Raw genomic sequence first — 24,709 nt, 5'->3', positions numbered from 1 at the left:
TATACTATGCAAGTGCCATTGTTTACTCTCTCCCCATACCTATGCTACTCATTTTAAAGAACATCTTTGAAACAGGAATGTGATATTATAATGGGGTGAAATGTGTACATTTGACACCTCACAATATCTAGCCTATTAAAACTTCTCAAAGAACCAGTCCCTTATTGCAAACATTTAAAAACTTAAATGCTGATATTGAAATTGATTCAAATGCTATTCTAATGTGTTTGTTTTACTAAGGAGTTGCTTTGTTGCAGTGTTTTTCATCTTGAGTCTTTGGACCTCTGAAATTTCTCTTTTGGCCAGAGGAACTTCTACATTCAGTTATGTTTTATTAAGTGTAACTTATATATAAACGTATATATTGGTATATGGGTATATAAACGTTTCTTTATTGGTGCATTCCCCAACACTTAAGAGTGTATTCAGAAAGCTTTCGTTCCCCTCAGTTGTTGAAAATGAATGGATCAATGAAAATAAGTTAGTGTTTGGATGTAAATATGGCTTTTTGTAGGTTTAAATATTTAGGTAACTAAACATTTATAACTTTACAAACTTAACTGCGCATATTAATAATTAAAGGAACCAGTAATTTTGATTATCTCATCCTTGGTATTTGTACAATAATTTATAGGATTATATAAGATTTCAACTTTTACTAGGCATTAGTTATGAACTAGTTTCCCACCCTGAATTAAACAACCTAACCTTGCCTTTGTTAACACGTTTGCAGCGGCAAACCTACGCAATATCCGATATGGTGCAAAATTTGCACACGTAACATTTATTGTATGTGTTATTTTTGTTCTGTGTGAGTTTTGATCTTTGATAAAATAAGATGCCTACACAGAACGCAATCAACGTAACTGTCCAGGAGTCGGTTGCACTTAAGGCTGGACACCTTTTTAGAACTAATTAAAAAAATAATTTATGTATACTCTGAGCTAAGCTCCATATCGCCTGTGAAGTGATCCGTGTGTGGGCACATTGCGCACAATTGTACCTACTCCTACATTGTGCGTATGCACAGCCCATAATATTTACATTATATGTAGCATGAAACTCCCTGGGCCATAGATGCCATGGGTCTAAACTGATGTGTAAAAGGAGGCTCAAGCCCCCTGAAATTTTGAAGAGAAACATTAAAATTGCACCAAGTAGTTTTTTTAAGCTAGAACACATTTACAATATCTCAAAGATCAGCAATTTCTTGGGAGATTCCCAAGCCCCTGTTTTTGGAAGATCCTAAACCACCTAAGTTTAAGTGTCTTAGCCTCCTCCGAAACATTTTTCTATATACCCCACTGCTTCATAAAAAACACTTTTAAAAGTTTCAGACATCTGCAATTAGATTCCAGCATGTACCAGGAGGAGAAACAGAGTTCTATGTTTTGATACCGGTGACTATATTTTGACACAGCAAACGTGTTAATTATACCCTTACAACCATTTTTGTCTGTAAATAAAGATGATCTAAAATTTCTTATATACAGATAGTTTAAAATATTTTATATGCAGATGTTTTTATGACATTCCAAATGTGAAACCTCTATTAGAAGTGCAACAAAATAATTGTTTGACTACCTGTGAAAATATAAACATCCTATTTAAATAAATTTCAACCCTGATATTCTCACTCCGTAATTTCACCTCGAGAGACAGTGTCAGTTCAGTTGATTATTTAGCCTTGACTGTCTTCACTCCTGTTTTCTTTAAGAACACTGATGGAGAGTTGTGTTTATGATATTTGTATATTATAATTATATTCTTCTATATATGACTCTAATTGTTACATAAAATTATATATATATGTATAATTTTACAGATAAACTACCTTAGCAGATCAAGGTTGGAATTTGAGTCAATTCTAAAGACTCTGTATGTGTATAGTAATAGTGACCGTATACAATACAATTAGTCGACAGCTGGATTCCTCAAATGGGTTTGATTTCATGAGATATTAGTGTGACTAATGTTATCATCGGAAGACTGTAAATGCTCTCGTATCAATAACTGAGTTTGTGGAAGTTTGACAATTAGATGGAATACTGTGGTTAGTCAGTGATATAAAGGGTGTGACATACGGATAATATGTTTGTGGGGCCTAAAGCAGAACAAGCAAAGTGGCACCAAATTCCAAATCTACTGAATAAACCATTCTTATTGGACAGAATACCTGGTGAGTTTTCAATTTTGAATTGTGTACTTTATCTGTTATATTTATGTTTTATATATATATATATATATATATATATATATATATATATATATATATGCATAAACATAAAGTGACCATTGTAAAAAATTAGTATTTTGCCAAGTAATAGTAACACTATTTGAACTATCTTGAATGGTTTGCACCAGGGTTTAACTTTAGTGGTAATCCAACTCTTTACAGATCTCCTTAATCTAGGTTTTAATGCTTTATATGCAATGATTCCAATAATATAAACCCGACCCGTACTAACTGACTTGGTATTACATTTTTACACTCGTGTTGGCAGTTTATTAATGACACTAATGTACTGAAGATGGACACTATACTAATCAACTTAGCAATAACGTCGTAAGCTTTTTTATTATGTTTGAAATCACTCTCACAGTTTTTAAACATGTCAAAACGTAACATTTAAAAAAGCTTTAGTAGGCTGTTAGGGCCTAATCAAGTTAAGTTTTAAAATTGAAATATACATTGTAAAGAGTAAAAACATTTTAAATGTTGATTTATATCAAGGATCGCAAGACAATATAAGGTTTTACATAAGAAATTTTAAAGTTAGCAGTCCTTTTCCAATACGTCGGTCACAAATTTGAAATTCTAAATTCATATTTAGACTTGTCTACAAGTTGTGAAGTGAAGTCTCCCATTCACTGATTCACTGTAAAATCAACCATTTATGGTTTTTGAGATACCAATTTTTGGTGGCACAGTTCAAGTGGATACTCTATAGAGTAGTAGCATTTTACTAAAAGAAGTAAATAAACATGTGCTACAAATGGTAATAATTACTATTTAAAACTGTTTGGAAACTGTTGAACAGATGTTACTTCTCTACTATCTATGGTATCCGAGTAATTTACTCTACTTTTGTGTAAAACCAGCCTTACCTGTTCCTCGTGTGATTAGATAAGCGTGTGTGGCTTGCTCTCTAGTAGCTGACCATTTTTCCACTTCTGTTTTAACGCCACACCCGATATAATTATAGACAGTAAAAATGCAACCCTTTTATTTCCGCGATGTAATTAGTTATTTATTGATTGCTGATATTCTTCTGAGTACGGCCAACTACAAACAGCACTGATCAAACTTATTGTTTGGCAGATAAATGGGTGTAAACCTTGTTTTACCGTGCAGCTTAACAGTACCTCCTGGAACCTTTGAAAAATTGTCTGAGTTAAATATTTATTTCTATACCGAGTTGAGAAAATAAGTTGTCTCAGGAACTTTTTTGTTTTTTTTTTTTTTAAAGGAGAGGCCGAACCACTTTTAAGCCTTATTCTGTCCGTCCTCATGGGCCATTGGCCTGTGCGAGGATCTTATCAAACAGAACAAGGGGGAGAGTCGATACAGTACAAGGTCGAAGGTACTGATAAAAAGTGCAACAGCCACAGACAGGATTTGAACCTGCGCTATCTCTAACTCAGACCGTAAGTCCAACGTCTTAGACCACTCGGTCATCAGCACTCCAAACCATGACAATACTGTTTACCACATCTACACATAAAAACATTAATTTAAACACGTACTTTACGTTGTCATCTGTAAACTTTTGTAAACATCATAATCGACTGATAGAAATAACCTGAAGTCGTCCACCACTAACTATGACTGATGTGTTGTGTAGGAGGAGTAAAGATGGCGTGCAGCTCCGTGGCGTTGGCGCTGGTGTTGTGGTTTGTGGTGCAGTTCAGCAGCCAGTCAGGCATGTCTGCAGTGAGGGAGGCGGCAGCAACCCTCAGGACGCCAGTGGACACCATTCAGTCCTATCTCACTACATACAGAGGTACAGAGTTCAAAAAGTTAAATTTATCGTACTGTTCATCTAGATTGCAAATCGATATTCGAAATGTTCTCTCTTTCTTATCTTGTTGTAGTCCATCCTATGTAGTCAACAATTTATTACGAACTACAAGTTTCAGAATGGGCAGTCCCTCAGTTAATCCATTCTTGTTACTTTAATTTTGTTGACCCTTTGGGCACTACCGGACTGAACTGATCAGGTCGCTCCATCGCAGTTCTCTCTAATATGTTGGTATTAAAAAATTATTAAGCCGATAAGATAACCTAAATTCAATCAAAAACTCATTTGCACAAGAAATGTTTGTTTGTACTGTTATGTCAAAATAACCGTACATGTCATGTACAAAGAACTGTAAAAACAACTTAACAATATGTCAATAAAACAGAGAGTTACAAATTGGCCTAATAGTTATTCTATGAAATAGCAATAATTTAGAAGGAATTATGATGAAAAAGGACTAAATTACTGTGTATGATGAGATTGATAATACGTTTCATCTATGAACAGAGAGACAGCATGGTTTTAAAAAGGGAAAGTCAACCACTACAGCAATTGTTGAATTGGTGGAATACTCGTATATCCTAGACAACTTGGAGGAAGGCAATATCACTACAAGCATCTTCATAGACGCTTGATTGAGACGGTAAGGCCTTTGATTGCCTCAGCCATGACCTTATATTGGCCAAACTGGAGTCACTTGGTATTCAAGGCACAGTGTTAAAATGGATCAATAGTAACTTGATTGGACAAAGTCAACTGGTTGAAATAAAACAATATGATAGAGGGATGTCAAGTAACACGAGTTCTGACCTCCTACCAGTCATCTGTTCGGAAAGATCAATTTTGTGAAGTCATGGAGTTATCGAGCGAGTATTTTCGTGCTATGACTTTTGTCAGTTTGTCTCAAGATGAATGTGCTGAACATCTCAAATTGTCTGAAACACCATTCCATTCCATGTTACTGCTTTTAGGTGGTATTCGGAATTTTGAAAGGGCCATAATTCGCTTTAAAGCAACAAACATTCAAGAAGGCCGCATTTCATTATCACTCAAGAAAAGATTGATCAGGTGCGTGCCATGATCCAAGAGGCCAGACACTGCACTTATTTAATGATTGAAGCTTTGCTAGGGATTTGATCTGCAGCAGTGCAAATAATATTGCATGAATTTTTTTAAATCAGAAAAAAAATTCTTTAATGGCTTCTTCATGATTCGACAGATAAGTAAAATGCTGAGCACGAGTGTAGCACAACAACTCTTAATATTTCTTAAAACTTTCAGAGTGGCCCTTATAATAGGGTCCAGTGCACTAAATTTAGATTTTTAGTATTAAAGCCTCAATTTTTTTTTAAAAGAAAACAATATAAAATTAATACCGATGTGTGTGAACCTATTTACAGACTGGCACTACCCACTGCGAGTGAGGAGAGGTGCAAGGAAATTGCCTCAGTTGGAGAACCGTGAGCTGGGTTCGGCCGTGACCCTAATGGAGAGCCAGCTGAACATGATGGAACGGCACGAGAAAAACATCCTGGGTTCTGATGTCAAGGTGAAGGTGGGGACCGTGTTACACGGAGCTTATGTGGACTCTCTGCCCTCTACGGAAGCTTTACAGCACGGCAGAGACGCCATGGTGGTGGTACGGGCCAGTCAGCACATCGGCAACAAGTACTGCTACAGGTGGGTGCACCGGGATACAATTAATCAAAATCAAAATCTTTTTTATTGCAGCGACATTGTATATACATTGTATGGCAAACGTCAATACGGGGTTTCTAAAATTCCAGGCATTCATACACACAATACACATTCATACATACCATTTTACAATCACGCCTCTTTCATTCTTCGCCAATGCAGCCCACTTAGTAGAGCAGAGTCAGTCTTCTAATTGGGTGGTCTCCCAGTCGAATGCCAAAAACTCACCCGTATTATATAATGCTTGAGACACCAAGAAGCGTTTGAGGCGAGTCTTTAACGCCTTAGGCGTTGGGGCATGTTTAATTGAATTGGGCAGTCTGTTGAGGAAATTCACACCCGCTTGCGAGGGTAGGCGTTCATAAACTACCGTTCTGTGTCTCCCAGTCCGGTAGTTTGCTCTGCCACGTGTCTCATACATGTGTATGTCTTGGCCTCTGGTCATTTACTCATACAAAACAAAGTTGTTTCCAAAATGTAGAGGCACGGCAGAGTCAACAGCTGCAATTTCTTGAAAGCTTCCCTGCATGACTCTCTAAATTTTATTTTGGCGATTACTCGAATTGTTTTTTTTTTTTTGTGTCTGAATGCTCTTTGAAACTGAGTGTTTGCGCAAGGTCCCCAAAGGACCACTCCGTAAGCCAGATGGGGGTAAATCAAGCCATAATACGCCGTAATCAGTACCTGACTCGGACAGTATTTGGCTAAAGATCTCAAAACAAAAATGCCTGAGCAGATTTTTGCGCAAACATGGTCAATGTGCTCATTCCAAGTCAGCCCTCGATCGAGGTGCAATCCTAGGAATTTTGAAGAGCAGACTTCTTCCAGTGTGGAGTCATCTAACAAAATGGCCGGCTCACACTGGTTGCCCGCAGTGCGCAAGGCAAAATTCAAAACGTTGGTATTTGAAGAGTTTGTTGTTAGATTGAGGCTCTGGAAGTATTGGACACAGTTGTTGATGTCAACAAAAGCCTGTTGTTCCAAAACTTCGCTTGAAATTGCATTGAAAAAGAGAATCGTATCATCTGCAAACTGCACCAATTTTCCATGCAGAAGCGATGATTTTATATTGTTCACGTAAAGCAGGAAAAGCACAGGACTGTAGATAGACCCTTGAGGGACTCCATATCTCAGGTCTATTGGTTTGGATGTTTTATTTGATATTTGGACAACTTGGGATCTCTGACTTCCTGAGCTTGGGAACGAGCTAAGCCATTTAAGAGGCACGCCTCGAATGCCGTGGGACTCAAGTTTGTCGAGCAGTGTACCGTGATCTACGCAGTCGAATTCTTTGGACAGGTCTAAAACACACTCATTGCGTGGTTCCGACATTCAATCCCCTCTACAATCATATCGACAAGACTCACAACTGCGTCTGTTGTTGATTTGCCCTTTCTGAAACAAAATTGTTCACTTCAGAGCTGATTGTATTTGTCCAAAAAGTGAAGCATTCTTATAAGAAAAAGTTTTTCAAAAATTTTGCTTATCACTGGCAAAATTGAGACAGGCCGAAGTTAGTAATTGAAGCTGGGTCATCTTTCTTAAAAATAGGAATAACTTTAGCAATTTTCAGGAGAGAGGGAAACTCTCCTTTTTGGAATGAATAATTTACTAATTGGGTTAAGGGTCTCACTAAATGCTTGCAGCATTTTTTTTTTTATGAGCCATGGAGACATTATATTGAAGTCGTTGGATTTTTTTGGCTGGGAGCTGCTGAATAATTCGGTGAAGCTCATCCTCAACAACGGGCGCCAACACCATTGACGATGTGGGGCTTGATCGGCAATCTCCGTTTCATCTTCCACAAGCCTAGACCCAATTTTAATTTTGACTGATTTGTGAGTTTTCGTTTTATTATTAATGATGCCCCAAGTTGTTTTTGAAACGTTTTTGGAAGAGAGAATAGATTTTGAGACATCATATGCTTTTGCAGCTTGGATCACTTTCCTGTATTTTTTTTTGTAATTCTTGAAAAAAGTTTTAAATTGTTCGTTTGAAGTGTTTTTGTAAATTTTGGAGAAAAATTTTAGTTTTTCTCTAGAAACTAAAATACCCGCTCTGATCCAGTTGTTTTTGGAAGTTTTTTCGCAAACATTGATAATTTTTGTAGGGCAGCAAATGTTAATGTGGAAATTTAGAGTGTCGTTAAACAATTTAAACTGCTGCTCTACAGGTTGAAATGAATTTAGAAAATCCCATCTTTCTTTAGAAAGAGAAGTATTGAGGTGAGCGATGTCTCTTACTGTTTGTTTAATTTTTGGGCTCTCTTTTGAGTTGTACCCCACTAATGACGGCTTCTTGGCCATAGGGGTCTGAAATAGCTGTATTCACTACAGACACCGCGACACTTGAGTGGTTGCTGATGATATTGTTGATAGCAGATTGTGTTGTAGCCGTCACTCTCGTCGGAGTTCTGACTAGCAACTCCAGGTCAAATGACCTAAGTAAATCGACTAATCGAATTGTGGAATGTTGTGTGTTGTCCAAGGCATCAATGTTGAAGTCCCCCATCACGACAAATTCCTGACGTTGGTTAGTCAGGCATGTCAATAATTTTTCGAATTTAGAAAAAAAAGTGTCTACATTTCCACTAGGAGACCTATAAATTTCGATCACGACTAATTTTGATTGATGTGTTTGAAGTTTGATCCCGACTGCTTCAAAATCTTTTTCGGTTGATTCTTGGATCGGAAAGGGGGTAAACAAGAAATTTTTATTTAAGAAAAATGCTAACGCGTCTTCCTTTGGAGTGAGTTCAACAAAACGCGGAAGCCAATTTGTAATTTGGAATTTTTGCACAGTGCAACGTTCTCCATGTTAAAACCGCTTTCGGTTAATACAAGGAAATCGGTTTACAGATCCTCGCACATAAGTTGGATTTGATCCAGTTTGTTGGTTGCAAATTGAGAATTTTGATGAAGCAGTCTTACTTCAGTTTGTTTTTTTAGTGCTTGTTAGTTTTAATTGGGTTTTGTCTTTATGTACTATATTATACTTTCCCTTACATGCGTTGGTTTACACATTACTTCAATTATACCTAAAGCCTAACATTGCTTAAATATTCACCATTACAATTATGAGTGGGTCTTAAACAGAACATGTGATATCACCTACCTGATGTCGTGCCCACGTTTTAATCTAGATATTCAAATTCAAATTCAAATTCCTTTATTCTTTTTATACATAATGTACATGAATTGTGTCAATTACCTTTACTACAATATAAAACATAAGACTCAGGTTAGAGTATTCATACTTTATATTTAATACAGTATAATAATACATATAATATTTTAAATATTTATGTCCATAGTGTTAATATGTTTTGTAATGGTAGGCAAATACAAACAAAATTACTTTCAAGTCACAGTGTAAAAAGCTCTTCAAGAGAGTAGAATGAATGATCTGTACAAAATTGTTTCAACATTTTCTTAAAATTATTAAAAGAATTCTCATTCTTAATACAGCCTGGAAGGTCATTTATAAATTTTATTCCTATGTATGTCGGACACTGTTTATATTTTTCTTTATTATGTTTCTTTACTACAAAATTGTCTCTATTTCTTGTATTATAATTATGATAATCTTGTTGCCTTGGTATAGACTCTGCATTTGTCTTGACATGTAATATAGTTTTATAATATATAAACTGTATACTGTCATTATTCTTAGGTTAATAAAGTGGTCTTTACAACTATCATTATTTTTTAAGGTGTAGAATATGTCTTATTGCCACTTTTTGTAAATGTAATATTTTGTTAGTTATTTGCATGGTTCACCATAAAATTTCAATGCCATATGAAATGTGTGGTGTTTCAAGGCATAGTAAACAGATTTCATGTGCATTTATTTATAGGAAAGAAGGTTAACCGCCCTGATTGCAAAATATTCCAGAACTCATTTATGACATATTTTTTCACTTGTTTTGTACCAACTTATGTTTTACTTAGAGCCAGACCAAGAATTTTGTATTCTTTTACAAATTTATTTTCAATTGTATTTATCTCATTTGATTGTTTACAAATTTAAATTTCATTAGAAGTGTTTTATCAGAATTTAGTAATAAATTTCTATCATTCATGTAAACATTTTAGTTGTGACATGAATATTTTGTTGTAATTGGTTTGTTGTCACATTTGTAAATCTTTTCCAGAAACTTGGACATACTTATATCATCTGCAAACAAACATAAATGATTTTTATTTGATAAATTTGTTAAATCTTGTGGCATACCTCCCTAAGTAGATAAGAACAAGAATGGGCCCATACTGAACCTATGTGGTAACAGAATATTGTATTTTTTCTATTCTGAATTAATATTTCTTATTTCATTATTACCTAGATATTTAACTTACTACATACTGCATGTCGCCCTTCCAGAATATGACTGATGCCAGCTTAATTCTTATCCTCAATACCATATGATTTTATTTTTCTAGCAAGGTTTCTAAGCAGCCACTATCAAAAGCCTTTGGCAGATCGGAAGGCTCCAACAGTTATGATTCCTTCATCCAAATTTTCTACCACATTCTCAATATAATCATTAATGTCTGTTACCGTAGATCTATTTTTTCTATAGCCATGCCTGCTCCAAACTCCAGCAATTACCCTTCTCAAAATAGTTTACTATTAACACAACCAATTCAATAACAACATAAATCTAAATATTTTAAAATCCACAATTACTTCATACCCCCCCACCCCCCCCCCCCCCCCCCCCCCCCCCCCCCCCCCCCCCCCCCCCCCCCCCCCCCCCCCCCCCCCCCCCCCCCCCCCCCCCCCCCCCCCCCCCCCCCCCCCCCCCCCCCCACCCCCCCCCCCCCCCCCCCCCCCCCCCCCCCCCCCCCCCCCCCCCCCCCCCCCAACCCCCCCCCCCCCATCCCCCCCCCCCCCCCCACCCCCACCCCCCCCCCCCAACCCCCCCCCCCCCCCCCCCACCCCCCCCCCCCCCCCCCCCCCACCCCCCCCCCCCCCCCCCCCCCAACCCCCCCCCCCCCCCCCAACCCCCCCCACACCCCCCCCCACCCCCCCCACCCAAACCCCCCCCCCACCCCCCCCCCCCCCCCCCCCCCCCACCCACCCACCCCCACCCCCCCCCCCCACCACCCCCCCCCCCCCAACCCCCCCACCCACCCCCAACCCCCCCCCCCCCCCCCCCCCACCCCCCCCCCCCACCCCACCCCCCCCCCCCCCCCCCCCACAACCCCCCCCCCCCCCCCCCCCCCACCCACCCACCCCCCACCCCCCCTCCCCCCCCAACCCAACCCCCCAAACCCCCCCCACCCCCCCACAAACCCACAACCCCCCCCCCCCCAACCCACACCCCCCCCCACCCCTGAGGATTTTTGCTGTTCCTTTTTATTTTAACACAGAACAATTTTGAATATTTTTTAATTGGATTTGGGAAGTTTCCTGTTATTATAGAAACATTACCACCATGTAAAAGAGGATTTTAAAAGTGCATGTTTTTGCCTCTTTAATAATTATTTATAGGTATGTCATCATACCCTGCCGGACCATTTTGGCTTATTAGGTATCAATTATTTTTAATTTAGTTTGATCACTCAGTCAATAGTGTTGCATTTAAATTTACTTTTATATTTGAATTTCGATTAATTAGAATTGACTTTTGTTTTTAAATTTTGAGCAGCAACATGCTTTTTTACCATTTCGGACAAAAATTATGTTTAATAAATCAAGTACAACAAACAGGGTCCACAGATTATTTTACCACCATCGTTGAAGCTCTATATTTTTAATTGACATTTCCTTACTGTTTATAATTTCATTTATTTATCACTTGAATATAGTTTTATGATATTTGTTTGTATTCAACACTTTATTATTAATGTAATTCTTTTCTTTTTTTGCGAATCAAATTTTTTATATTTTATTTTTTTGTTCCTTCCAAAGAAAGTTTTTAATTTGTTTGTTATTTTTACATTCTTCCTATAAAATTATGTTTTAGTTATAAGTTCTTTTTGTTTGCAGTTATTTCTAATCTATCATTGGTTTTTATTGTGTTTAATAAAGAAGCGTTTTAAGGGTAAATTTATATCAAAATAATATTTTGAATGTTGTAAAAATATGTAACTTCATCATCTAATGGTGCCATATAAAGTTTAGTCAGTATTCCTTAGATATGTCTTCTTAAAGGATTTCTATATTTCTTTCACTAAAAATTCTTCCAATTCTACTTATTTTTATTTTACATTTTTATTTTTTTCTTTATTTTTGAAATTTGAGCATTCATGATTCAGAGAGTGATGTTATTATACATTCTACATCAAATAAAGTGAGCTTTCATGTTGGTGAGAATATTATCTATTGCAAGTTTCACTGTTTGGGACTGTCTGATTACCCTGGTTGGAATTTTAACTGTATATAAAAACATGATATTCAATGTATTGACAATAGTCTTTTTTTTCTATCCTCCCTCAAACATCAACATTAATATCACCAACAATAACAATGTATCACAAATTTTGGATATTAATCTCTAAAAACATGTCTAGTTTTTTGTAAAAACTTGCAGTATTTTTCAGAATGGATTCTATAAATCCCTCCAACTAAGGGAATTTTACTGAATAGATTTTATATTGATTAACACAAGATTCAAATATTTTGTCTTCACTTCAGTTGATCCAAATTTACATTCAAAACAATTGTTTTGTAATTTATTTTAAATGCTTTTCCGATACAATTAGTAATACCCCACTTCCCTCATAATTTTTTTCTGACATACCCTTTTGTAATACAAAAACCTGGTATTTTAAGTTTTTCAACTTCATCAACTATTTAATTTTTGTTCAGTCAGAATTATGATGTCAGGTTCAGCTCTTGGGATAGTTATGTCAGAGGTCAATCTGGTGGCAGGTGCTGTATGTTTCTGATTGGAAGGACAGTTACATATGAAGTTTGATTTTGTATGTAGTTCGGTTTTCCTTTTTATATTACAATGACTTTTTTGTTTTGTGAACATTAAAAAATCTTCAGAAATTGTTATTTTGTGTTTATTAATTTAATCTACATGCCTTTATGCCTACATTTAACAATAATTCACCACTAACAGAATCATTTAACCTATACTGCTAGAATGACAGCTATCTTTAAAAAACTACTATTTGCCTCAGAGGCAGTCTTTTCTTGAAATTACAATGCGTCGAGTTGTCATGTGGCGAGGACCTGGGTATGTAGAGTGTTAGTATCCTGCTGGCTCAGGAACTCATCTGGTTCTCTTGAGCTGCCTGTGTGTGCCCCTTCCCTTCAGCTTCCTGGTTGGTAATGGAGGGGGTGTTGGTCATGGGCGTTGGTGTTGATGCAGAAGATAGTCAGTTGGTGCTGTCTTTTTTTTATCTGTCCACATTTATGTAACTGTTGGTACTAATAGTATCCTGAATTTTTTTCAGAACTCCTGTGTGTGTAATACCATTTCTCAAGCTTCATTGGGATTTTTCATTCAAAACCATGATTTTAATTGGGGCATTAGTTGCATTTCTGGAAACTCAAAATATTTTCAATGAAGTGACCTATTGTTAATTTTGTCCCGCATACATTCCATCGGTGAGCAGGGACTAATGTTTGAAGACCTTGTTTTTGAAATTGAGCAGTTGAGTTGTTCAAATGCCTCATAATTAGTCGCTTTTTGTTTGGTTTCATAAAATCTTTTGGTTTGGTTATTAAACTGTAGATAGTGGCTCCATTTTGTGATTGTTGAGGCTAGTTGGCTGGTTATACAGTGTGGACTGTGTAGTTTCCCAAACTGACTCTTTATATACCAATGCACACACGGCACTCTTGTTCTTTTTCGTATTTCAGGTCGCTTGATAATGCAGTGTGAGAATGCACTGGATCTGTCATCTTTATTTTTTTTTTCATTTCTTTTGACATATTGGCATTAATTACTGTAATACTTTGGTGCTTGTACAGTTTATCTTGTGCTTTATTATTGGTTAACTTTAGTATTTTCAGAGGTTCTTCAACAAAATTTTTTATTTTTGGCTGAGGCACCTATATCAATATTGCTTTATTTATTATTTTGCTGACAGTCATAGTAACCCTTTCTGTTTAGGTGGACTCCATTCTCTTGTAAGGCAGGAGTCATTAATGTACTTCTCCAACATCCTAATTAGACTGCTTTAAGTTCTTTACATGCCCACCTAATATTTGGTTTGCTTTTTGCACAAGGATTGTGGAGTATTTCTTCTAGCCAATTCTGCTCACCTCTCGTTACAATTATTGGCCGGCGCTCAGCTGAACGTTTTCTTGGCTATTTTTAATAATTTACACATAGCTCGATTACATCTTCTGAACTTCCCTAAGACCAATCAAGTCCATTTGAACCATAATTGTAGCACCATATTGTTTTCGGGTTTTTTTTGCGAATCGGTACTCACATTTTTAAGGTCTTTGACACATCTTCTGTTCAGCAGTTGCTCCACCGATTGATTTTAAATTCTGTGTCTGGCACTGATACATGCATCAGCATAGAGTCCCCTAAGAACAAGAGCCTTGCTTCCTTTTGCTTATCTTTTTTTATATGTAAATGTAGGATTTCCCAATTGTACTTAGACTGTTTAATATTGCCTCTACAATGTTCGGCTCCACTTCTTGGGTATCAATCTCCTCTTGATCTTCATTTCTGAGGACATTCATATTTGTTTAGTAAGAGTTATAGTGTATTCATTTATTTTGTGTTGTTTTCATACCTCTCTTGCACTCTTAACCTGTGTACCAATTTACCATTATTTTTTTGTTTGACTTGATACAGAAAAGGTTCAATTTATTAGTGGTTATAAATGCTTTGATGTTGTGATTGAAGTTTTTTTATCATATTCAGAGGTAATTGTGTGCTGTGTGTCGGTCGGGTTCTCATTGTTTGGCAACAATATACAGAGGACATAAAACTGCAATGTTTAGGTTGGGAATCGATGACACGAACTGTGCTACCCAAGTCTCCAAGTTCTCTCTGAGCCCGACCAGTCTAGGAGTGAAGTGTGCTGCTCACCACCGCCAGGCAGTGTTCTGCTCTGAGTTGACGAGGTTTCGCTCCCTAGACGGCTCATGCAACCACCCCCAGCACCCCGCCTGGGGCCAGGCTCTCACCGCGTACAAGCGACTGTTACCTCCGCAATACGACGACGGTGAGTCCAACCGATTTGTGAACCTGTTACCTTATTATTATTAACTGATTAACCCTTTTACTGCCGGACACCTTTTTTTTTAGTTTGTTGAAAAATGCCGGGCTGAAATTGACTAAAATGTAATGATTTTTTTAAAAAATCATGGATTCATTATTTTTTTATCATAAATTGATAAACTTTATCTTGTTTTTTTCCTTATAAGTTGTAATTTGCTACAAAAAATAATTTAAACATTTTCTGTCCTTAAAAAATATATATATATTATGTCATGAAACAAAAATTTTAAATAAATAAAAATTATTTTTTGAGTTTGCACTTTAACAACTATATTTAAATATTAAACCACCACCATAATTATAATTTTTTATTGTATAGTAATTATATATAAACATTCCCAAAAAGTTTTAGGAACATACCTTGAAAAATACTGAAGCTGTGATGAATTTTTGAAATTGGTGCAATATCCTCGAATTTCAAGATAACACGTTTATTGATACATAACTTTACACTATATCGCTTTATAATACATAAATCACTTTATAATACATAAATCACTGTCCATTGATATGAAAATATAATACATAATAGAAAATTAAAGTTAAAAGACACTTTGATCAATATTTACAAAAATATATATACATTTTTAGGTTCATAGGCCTGCTGATTAGCACTTGTGTTCCCCAAAACTTGTGGGATGAACACCTTTTTTACAGTTTTTGCAGACAGTCCTGGTTCTCTTCCTCTTCCCTCCAGTACTCATTTTATTAATCGTAAAAATATGTAGATTTACAAATATAAATGTCAAATAAAGTGTAAAACACGAAACAACACAAGTGGAACTCACAACTAATGAGATCGACCATAACCTCATCAAACCAAACTCGAGTTATAACCAAAGAAGTTCAGTAACAAAAATGGCTTCCATAGATTATAAAACCTGTTTTCTGTGTGTTGTCCATATAGTAATGAATAACACAGCTGAATTTCGATGCATTTGGACAACATTGAAAACCAGTATAAAACAAATACGAGACGGCTTTTTATAGCGCACGTTGGCGATTTTCGCACAAACGGCAGCGTGCGCAATCGCGCACGTCGGCAGTAAAAGGGTTAATAAGGAATTAATTCATTTGAGTTTGAATGAAAGTGCAAGTTTTCAAACCCTGTAGCACCCACAGTGTTATTATTTTATTAATAAATTAGTTGTGATTCTTTTTACTATGCTTATAAAATGAAAAAAATAAATACATAAATTGTTCTATGTATTTTTATTATTGTTAGCAATTACTATTTTTTACTCTGTGGCAGTATCGCTGAATGCTTGCTATCTTTTCTAGCTCATCGTACATTCAAGTTTTTGATATATTTGTTACGATTTTTATAATGTTTTAAGTTTTAAAATTGGGTGAAACAAGATTCGTATAGAAAATAATAAACAGGCATTATAGGGTAACTTTATATAACAAAGTGTTTGAACTATTTGTGAGAAGGCCAACTTAGAGGTTAGTTTGCATTGAACGCTTTTGGTTGATCATCTCACATAGTACAGGGACATACTTAGCCAAATACATTCATATTGTTTTCAGTTCTCACAAACTATTAAATAAATTATAAACACAATTAATAATATGATTAATAATAAAATAAAATAAATCAATATGATACATGAGACGTGTAAGAAACCCCTGCCAAAAGATGGAGATTACGCTACTTGTGGAAAATGTGGGTCCGATTTTCATTTCCATGGTGCTGGAGTACAGAAGTCATCCTGGATGGCCAAGAGCACTAAGAAGAAGGCAGAATGGGAATGTATCAATTGTAGACCCTCACATGGTAAAAACTGAACCCGAAGTGTAGACCTCGATGAAGAGAGTGAAGTAGATGATCCGACCTACCTGGCATTGAAAATCTTGTAGAACAGATGTTTAAGGGACAGGTAGATTAAGAGAGTCGACAACAAAGTAACACTAGTTGGAAAGATGGATGAGACAATAACCAGCCTCATATACAAGGTCAAGGAGGTGGAAGATAATTATTCAAAACTTCATAAGAATATGGAAGAGCTGGAAATTGGAAATAGAACGGAAAAAACAATATGGAATTAGTAATAACTTTATTGTAAAAAGCCTCTCTCAAACAGAAAAAGATCAGTGACATATTACAGTCCATGAACATTACTTTGAAAAAAGAAGACATCACTGCACACAGGCTACCCTCTACCAAATCTCCAGCATCTATAATTGTCCAGTGTTCAACCTTTGCCATTAGAGAAAGTATAGTACGTACGGCTTGTAACATTAGACCTAAGACCTCACTAATCACTTTTCACCATTTATTTTAATGACCACCTTATACCATTTTTCTCAAATTTGATGAAAATGGTTAAACAAATAAAAGATCTAAAGGGCTATAAGTATATCTGCCGACTCAATGGTAATAAAATTGTGTTAAAATAATATAACTTATCAAAGCCACTTAGTATAATAAGACGTAATGATCTAGATAAGGTAGCACAAACTAACTAACTAAACTAACTAAGCCTAAAGAGATAATGATCATTCACCGAAACATTAATATATTTTCATTACTTGCTAGTGCCTAAAATTAATCTATTATCAATTATTCTAAATATTTACCTATATTATTCTATTTTCATTAAGCCTGTTTAACACTAACCTAATTTAAAAAACCTAAGTTTCTTATAATAACAACATAATAATAAAACATACAAACTTTTCAATAGTTGAAACACAAAAATTAGATACAGATGTATTGAATTTAAATTTTGATGGGGAGTTTTCGAACTGGGATAATTCATTAAATCAAATTATTCATGAAATGAATTGAACTTTAGGATAATCAGTACTAATATTAAAAGTATAAGAAAGTACTGGGACAAACTGTTAAGTTGAAATGAATCACTAGACTATCTTAATATTATAGTGCTAACTGAAATAAATATATGTCAACAGGCATCTTGTTTATACGATATTCCAGGCTTTAACTCAATGTTCAAATTTAGACCAAATGGTAAAGGGAGGGTGAATCTTACTGTTTAGTAGAAAAGAACTTACAATAGTATATATAAGTTTACAGTTTAATTTTTCATCAATTTGCTCTTAATATATTTTTATGTCACATACCACTGAACTCGAAACACTCAGTGTATTTCTACGTACAATGGTGCAGTGTAGTGGCTGCTGCTTGGATGGGAGACCGCTGAGCGATCCTGTCATTGCTGGCAGCTCCCCGCCTGCCCGGCCGTTGGTCCCCAAGTTGAGTGTTAGAGAGGGCTTCTTAGTCCTGACTTCACCTGTTCATTTGTGAATGTGTATTGTGCAATAAAAACGACTCATGAGTTATTAAAAACTTAATTTTTATTTAAAACTGAATAATTAATTAAGTCTAATTAAACGTTTGATGGAAATTCTTACAAATAAAAGCTCATAACACGTGAAGATTCTTGGAGGAAATGGAAAATTAATTTTAAATTTGGTGTAACTATAAATAATGACACAGTTTTTCAATATCAATTTTTATTTTGTACAAGACCTTTTGAAATCAACGATTTCGTCATCAGGCGACTCCACAAAATAAAAATTAATACCGAAAAATGTTGTGTTTATTATTAGTATGTACAAAACTCATAACACATGTTAAAAGATTACGTATATATATATATATATATATATATATATATATATATATATATATATATATATATATATACAACAACAAATAAAGACAATTTGAAATAAACAAAAATTTTATAAAGTAGGATTCTTATTTCATCTGATTTTCTGTTGAACTGTTGAACATTAAAAACATTTTACGCAGCAAACTGTATTATACATAAAACTTTTACTGGCATTTATTATGTTCAACCACATTTTTTGTTTATTTTTTTATAGCTGAGTTCTAGTTGAGCAGTGTGGACTGGTGAAGTTAATCATCAAATTTAAAGTGGTGTAAAATATGAAATTTTTAAAGACTTTTTAATAACTAAAGTTGTTGTGGAAAGCATAATGTTTGCACTGTATAACCCAGGTGATGGTGAATTTGTCACTTTTGATTGTTCTCTAATCCTCAAAAGGCACACATATGTTTTTTTCCACCAACAGGCACACAGGCACCCCATATTAAAAACACGCTTTAAGTATGACAAAGAATGTGGATCCCAATGTGCTCTTTGAAGGTTAATTAATTTTTGAGAGGACTTGTAGAAATTGAGATTGAGATCAATAATTGGGAACAAAAGAGTTTTAATATTTTGCTGTTCTATTGCTCAGGATTTCAAAGTCCCCGAGGCTCTAGAGTGAACCGAGAACTGCCCAATGCTCGTCTCATCAGCACCACACTGTCGGAGAACAGAGACTTGCCAGACAGCAGCGTGACTCTGGCTACTCTACAGTGGGGACTGTTTGTCGCCCAGGATCTCTCCCATACTGCCGTCTCTAAGATGTGTGAGTACGTCTATCTTTACGTTTCACGGGTCTTATTTCTGTTCTTCCACCTTCATGTATTTTTACTTCCTATGTATTAGTAGATTCTCCTAATTTGTTTGTGGCCAAAGACATTTATCATAATTTAATTTGAGTTGAAGCCGATTTTTTTTTGTTTTACATTTTATTTTAAATCCATTGAGGAATTCCTGGACTGGAGGAGAAATGAAATCAACACCTTTTCAACCGACCTGAATTAATACAATTTTATATTATTTGTATACCTATGTAATGACACCATTCTAATCTCAAAGATTGTGAATAAAGCATATTGTCTATTGTCTATGTGTCTATGAAAATGCCAACATTTGGTAATATTTCAGCTTGCATGAAAAATTAGACATGACTAAGTTTTGTTTTTTTAATACATTGAGAAGAAAGTAGAATGTCATTTTCAATAGGGCCTTCTTCGTTATTAATGAGTTTTTCCTTATTCCTGTTAATGTAAAGTGATTCCCAAGCATTTAAGTGCATTGGTTTTTTTTGCTTCTTTTATTAATTTTAGATTTGTATTGGTTACTCTGTGTCCTGATTTACTCCAAACTTAATATGACTAAACCTAACACCAGGATTAAACTGCCAGTAATTGTGCAAGATACTATCACATGGTTATTTGTTGCCGTTTTTACTGTGCTGAGGATAGAAAATAACAATATAATTAGAAATTGTGTTTCTTTAAAATCCATCAACCCGTGACATATCTCACCTGTGCAAGAGTTATTATTTATTTGCTATTTTTAAACCAATGTTGTTCATAATTTTATTTTCAACGCTCATCGGTACTTCATAGGGAACACTGGAGGAAGCATCGCCTGCTGCGACGCTAGTGGCCGGAAGCTCTCACCTCGACATGTCCACCAGGCCTGTTTCCCCATCCAAATAATGGCCAGTGACCCTGTGTTCTCCAGCCAGTACCAGACCTGCATGTCCTATGTCAGGTCATTGCCAGCTCTGCGCCCTGACTGTACTTTTGGACCCCTCGAACAGGTACTGAAATAATTTTCAAACCTCAAATCCTATCCCGAATCTTAAAAAATAAATTCCCGATTCTTGAATTTGCAAATCGCAATGCCTTTTTTTAACCTAAGAATGATTTATGAAAAATCTTTGCCAATTCAATTTCTGCCATTCTGAATTCTTTGGTAATCGTGCAATAACATAAAAAGTAATCCAAGAATACCCCTCTATTTTAAAGAGTTTCAGAGAAACAGATATATGTTAAGAACTAAGTTGTATTACCTACATTTGTTAATTTCATACTAGCTTCCAGAGTCTGTGCTTTTAATCTGAAAATAATTTGGCCATATATTTAGAATAGAATAGAATATATTTATTTTTCGAAAGTAATTACAATCCATCACAACTAAAATAATCTGGTACAAAATTATCATAAAAGATGGTAATAATATGGTATTAATTCACATTTAGTCTTAAATTAATTACTGCAATTAAACCGAGTTATCACAAATTATCATAATTAAAAGAATAAAAATACTATATAAAAGTTTAAATGCAACACACATTCTAGTATATATCCAATATATATATATATATATATATTTACTTTAAAAAACATAGGGCCTCTAAGGCAAAGCCTGTGTAGAGGTTCCTTCTCTAATATTAAACATTTTGCGCTACAAAGATTTTTATGTTTTATTTAACCACATAAAGTTCCACTACATAAATGCAATTCTGGCAATATAACTTCAACAAACCTAGCCGCTTAGAATAATGTTTGTTTCTTTAAAATATAGATTTAACACAAATTAAACTTGTATATTAATAAGGTGATCAATATTATCTTTTTTTAAAAGCCAAAACTTCAATTTTTTTGCAAACAACTTAGCATTTGTACAATTTGCAATGCTTTTCGGAATAATATTAAAAATTCTAGGACCCATAAAACAATAACTTTTTGTAAAAAATGTCAAATTTGGCTTGGGTACTTCCAAACGTTCTTTATACCTCAATTTTTCTTTGTAACAATTATTTAATTCATTATATTCCCACTTTTTACAGAAAACATTTTTAATACATTATATACAAACATATATTTTAGAGGGAGAATTCTTAAATCTACAAATAAAGGCCAAGATGATTCAAATTTACTTTTTCGTTTAATTAATCTAATAATTTTCTTTTGCTGTGTAAAAATTGGTTTCAAATTTTTGTCAAAAGTCCCACCCCAACAGAAAATACCGTAATCCAATCTACTGTTTACTAATGAAAAATACAACATTCTTAAGACATCTTCCGTGCACATGTTTAAAAAAAAATAGAAACATCTTAGTGTATTGTATAACTTTTTTTTAAACTTTTAATGTGTTTCTTCCAATTTACCTCCCTGTCTAAAGTTACTCCCAAATATTTCAAACTATCAGTCTGCGACACAATTGCACATCTATTATCACAATGTGTATTTTTAAGCAAACAGTCCATACATTTATATAACCACCATTGAATGGTGTACAAGTCTGAATTCATGGCTTGCTCTATTTCAGTCCAACTATTTTTTATGTAACACAAAGCTGTGTCGTCCGCAAAAGATGTTAATTTTCCATTTAATTTTGCATTACAAAGATCATTAATGTAAATTAAAAAAAGAATTGCTCCCAAAACTGACCCTTGGGGTACTCCACTACTGATGTATCCAATTTCACTAAAAACGTTGTTAATTTTCACACATTGACTCCTCTTTGATAAGTAACTTACAAACCAGGAATACGCATTTCCTCTAACCCCGCTCATATACGAGGGGGTACCCAAAAAAAAAAAACCGGAATTATTTTATAAAAATTATATATTATCAAATTTTTTACAATACGACCTTATCTCCTTCAAAATAATCTCCATTACAACTAATACACTTGTCCCAACGGTATTTCCATTGATCAAAACATTTTTTGTAGTCATCTTTAGAAATGGCTGCAAGCTCGAGCTTCGTTTTTTTTCTTAACCTCTTCAACGCTGTCAAATCGTTGACCTTTCAAGCCTCTTTTCATGTGTGGAAATAAAAAAAAGTCGCATGAAGCGAGGTCAGGCGAGTAAGGTGCGTGGGGCAGCGGAACCATGCCGTTTTTGGCTAAAAACTGCCTAACTGAGATGGCTGTGTGTGCCGGTGCGTTGTCGTGGTGGAAGAACCAGTCTGCCACAAATCGGGTCTTTTCTGGCGAACACTGTTGCGCAATCTTAGCTGAACCGAGCTCCAAGTTAACCCACTACTCTCCGATAGTTTCTCAATTGTCTGTCGACGGTTGGTGAGCACAAGTTCACGAATTTTCTCAACATTTTCGTCCGTTCGAGAGGTTGATGGACGTCCAGAACGAGGTTTGTCTTCAATCGACATGTCGCCATTTTTAAATCGAGCGAACCACTTGTAGACCTGAGTTTTCCCCATAGCATCATCTTTGTAAGCTGTATTCAACATTAAAATAGTTTCTGCAGCATTTTTACCAAGTAAAAAACAAAATTTCACAGCTGCACGTTGTTCACTTAAACTTGCCATGACAAAAAACGAAACAAGAACAAAACAGGGTTAGCGAAAACAGTCACTACGAACGAACAGAATGCACTAGGACAACGGAACTGGGGTCACTGAGCTCGCAATGGGTTGCGCGACACACGCCTAGCGGCAGGAATGTGTACTACACGCTACCGGCTGCCAGCAATACAATTCCTGGTTTTTTTTGGGTACCCCCTCGTATAACTTTTCCAAAAGAATTTTGTGATCTACTGTGTCAAATGCCTTTTTTATGTCTAAGAAAATTCCACTAACTTTTTTTTCCGGAATTTAAGGACTCATAAACTAAATCCATGAAACGTTTTAATGCTACCTATGTACTCAACCCTTCCCTAAATCCAAACTGATTTTCACTAACAAAATTGTTTCTTTCAAGAAATGTAACTGGTTTCTTTTTCATTATTTTTTCTAATATTTTTACGAAAGTAGAAAGAAGAGATATTGGTCTATAGTTATTGAGCAGAACTAATATTATCAATCCTAGGTGAAGTTCCACTCTTTAGTGAATTAATTATTCTAATCAAATCTTCAGCAAGTACTGGATCAACAAACATGGAGTTAACTGAGTGTTTTATCTTAAAGCAATTTTTAAAATAACATGAATTCAGATTACTAGGTTTTGTCTTCGTGATATCCAATGTATTCACAATAGATAAGAAAAAATTATTAAACTCATTACAAATAGTTTTAGTATCTTTAACTTCATTACCATTTATATTTATGTTCAGACTCTTTATTGATTTATTTTTTACTTTTTGACCTGTCACTTCATTTAATACTTGCCAGGTTCTTTTTGAGTCACCATTACAGATTTTAAAAACATTCTCATAGTATGAATTTTTTAAATTTTTTATTTCAATCTGAAGTTTAGTCCTATATTTTTTTAAATAACTAATTAATTTATCATTATTCGGGTGATTTTTAACTTTCTCAAAAAGCTTGTTTTTAATTTTTATTTTCGCACATATATAATTATTCATCCACGGTTTAATTTTGACTAAACTTTCCCTAGCATTACGTTTTTCAACTTTACATTCAGAAATGACTGACAGAAGTTTACTGTGAAAAGTATAAAATGCAGAGGACGGGTTTTTGTCACTGTAAACATCTTTCCAATCTACGCTATCTAGAGTTGTTTTCAGTTTGACGTAATCAATACGATAAGAAGGGTCAGAGCTCGCAGGTGTTGTGTCTATCTGTCTGTCCGTCCGGTTAGCGCACACTCGTACACTCAAGACAACCATCCGATGGTCCGTTATGTTTGTGTCAACAACCATCACTTCCGCCTCCGTCATATATTTGTTTGTTATCTTTGTAAAAACATAATCAATGCAGGAAATCGATTCAGCTGTAATTCTAGTTGGTTCTTTTATTAAACATTTGAATCCATTTGAGGAAAGAAGAGTATTGTATTTATCAACAGTTCTGTCATTAATAAGTAAATTAAGATTTACGTCACCAATAAAAAAAACATTCCTCTTATTATTAAAGTTATGGTTGTCCACAAAATATGTGTTAATTTCGTTCAAAAATAATTCCTTACTAAAACCGTGTAGTCTATAAATTGCAATTAAACAGAAATATTGAGAGTTAAATTTAAATTCTAATTTTAGCATATCAGCTGACATAATATTAACAATATCAAAACTATTGACTTCAATACCCGACTTAATAAATATTGCAATACCTCCAGCTCTATGATCTCCATTAGGTTTTATGTAATTTGTGTAATTACGAATATTGTAAAAATTTATTTCATTTTCGTCAATCCAAATTTCTGACAATACTATTATTTCGGAATGCAAACCTCTACCATCCATTTCA

At 35.1% G+C, this 24,709-nt stretch overlaps 1 protein-coding gene across 8 annotated transcripts in view; it reads left to right on the top strand.

Annotated features, from left to right (window-relative positions):
* Positions 1–24,709, top strand: part of LOC124369986 (peroxidase-like) — a 147,405-nt gene that overhangs the window by 72,674 nt on the left and 50,022 nt on the right. For 5 of the 8 annotated variants that reach the window (XM_046828241.1, XM_046828240.1, XM_046828239.1 and 2 more), the window contains exons 2-6: positions 3,846–4,004; positions 5,423–5,702; positions 14,640–14,863; positions 19,153–19,326; positions 20,156–20,352. In XM_046828241.1, the coding sequence (XP_046684197.1) occupies positions 3,857–4,004; positions 5,423–5,702; positions 14,640–14,863; positions 19,153–19,326; positions 20,156–20,352 (1,023 nt within the window). In that variant the 5' untranslated portion in view covers positions 3,846–3,856. Of the gene's footprint in view, positions 1–1,825; positions 2,180–3,845; positions 4,005–5,422; positions 5,703–14,639; positions 14,864–19,152; positions 19,327–20,155; positions 20,353–24,709 lie in introns of all 8 variants that reach the window. The other 3 variants (XM_046828236.1, XM_046828237.1, XM_046828235.1) reach the window with 1 other exon arrangement.

The sequence above is a fragment of the Homalodisca vitripennis genome, chromosome X (genome assembly GCF_021130785.1).
Source record: "Homalodisca vitripennis isolate AUS2020 chromosome X, UT_GWSS_2.1, whole genome shotgun sequence".
NCBI lineage: Eukaryota > Metazoa > Arthropoda > Insecta > Hemiptera > Cicadellidae > Homalodisca > Homalodisca vitripennis.
The sequence above is the reverse complement of the archived record's forward strand: the minus strand, read 5'-3'. Positions and strand labels throughout refer to the sequence as shown.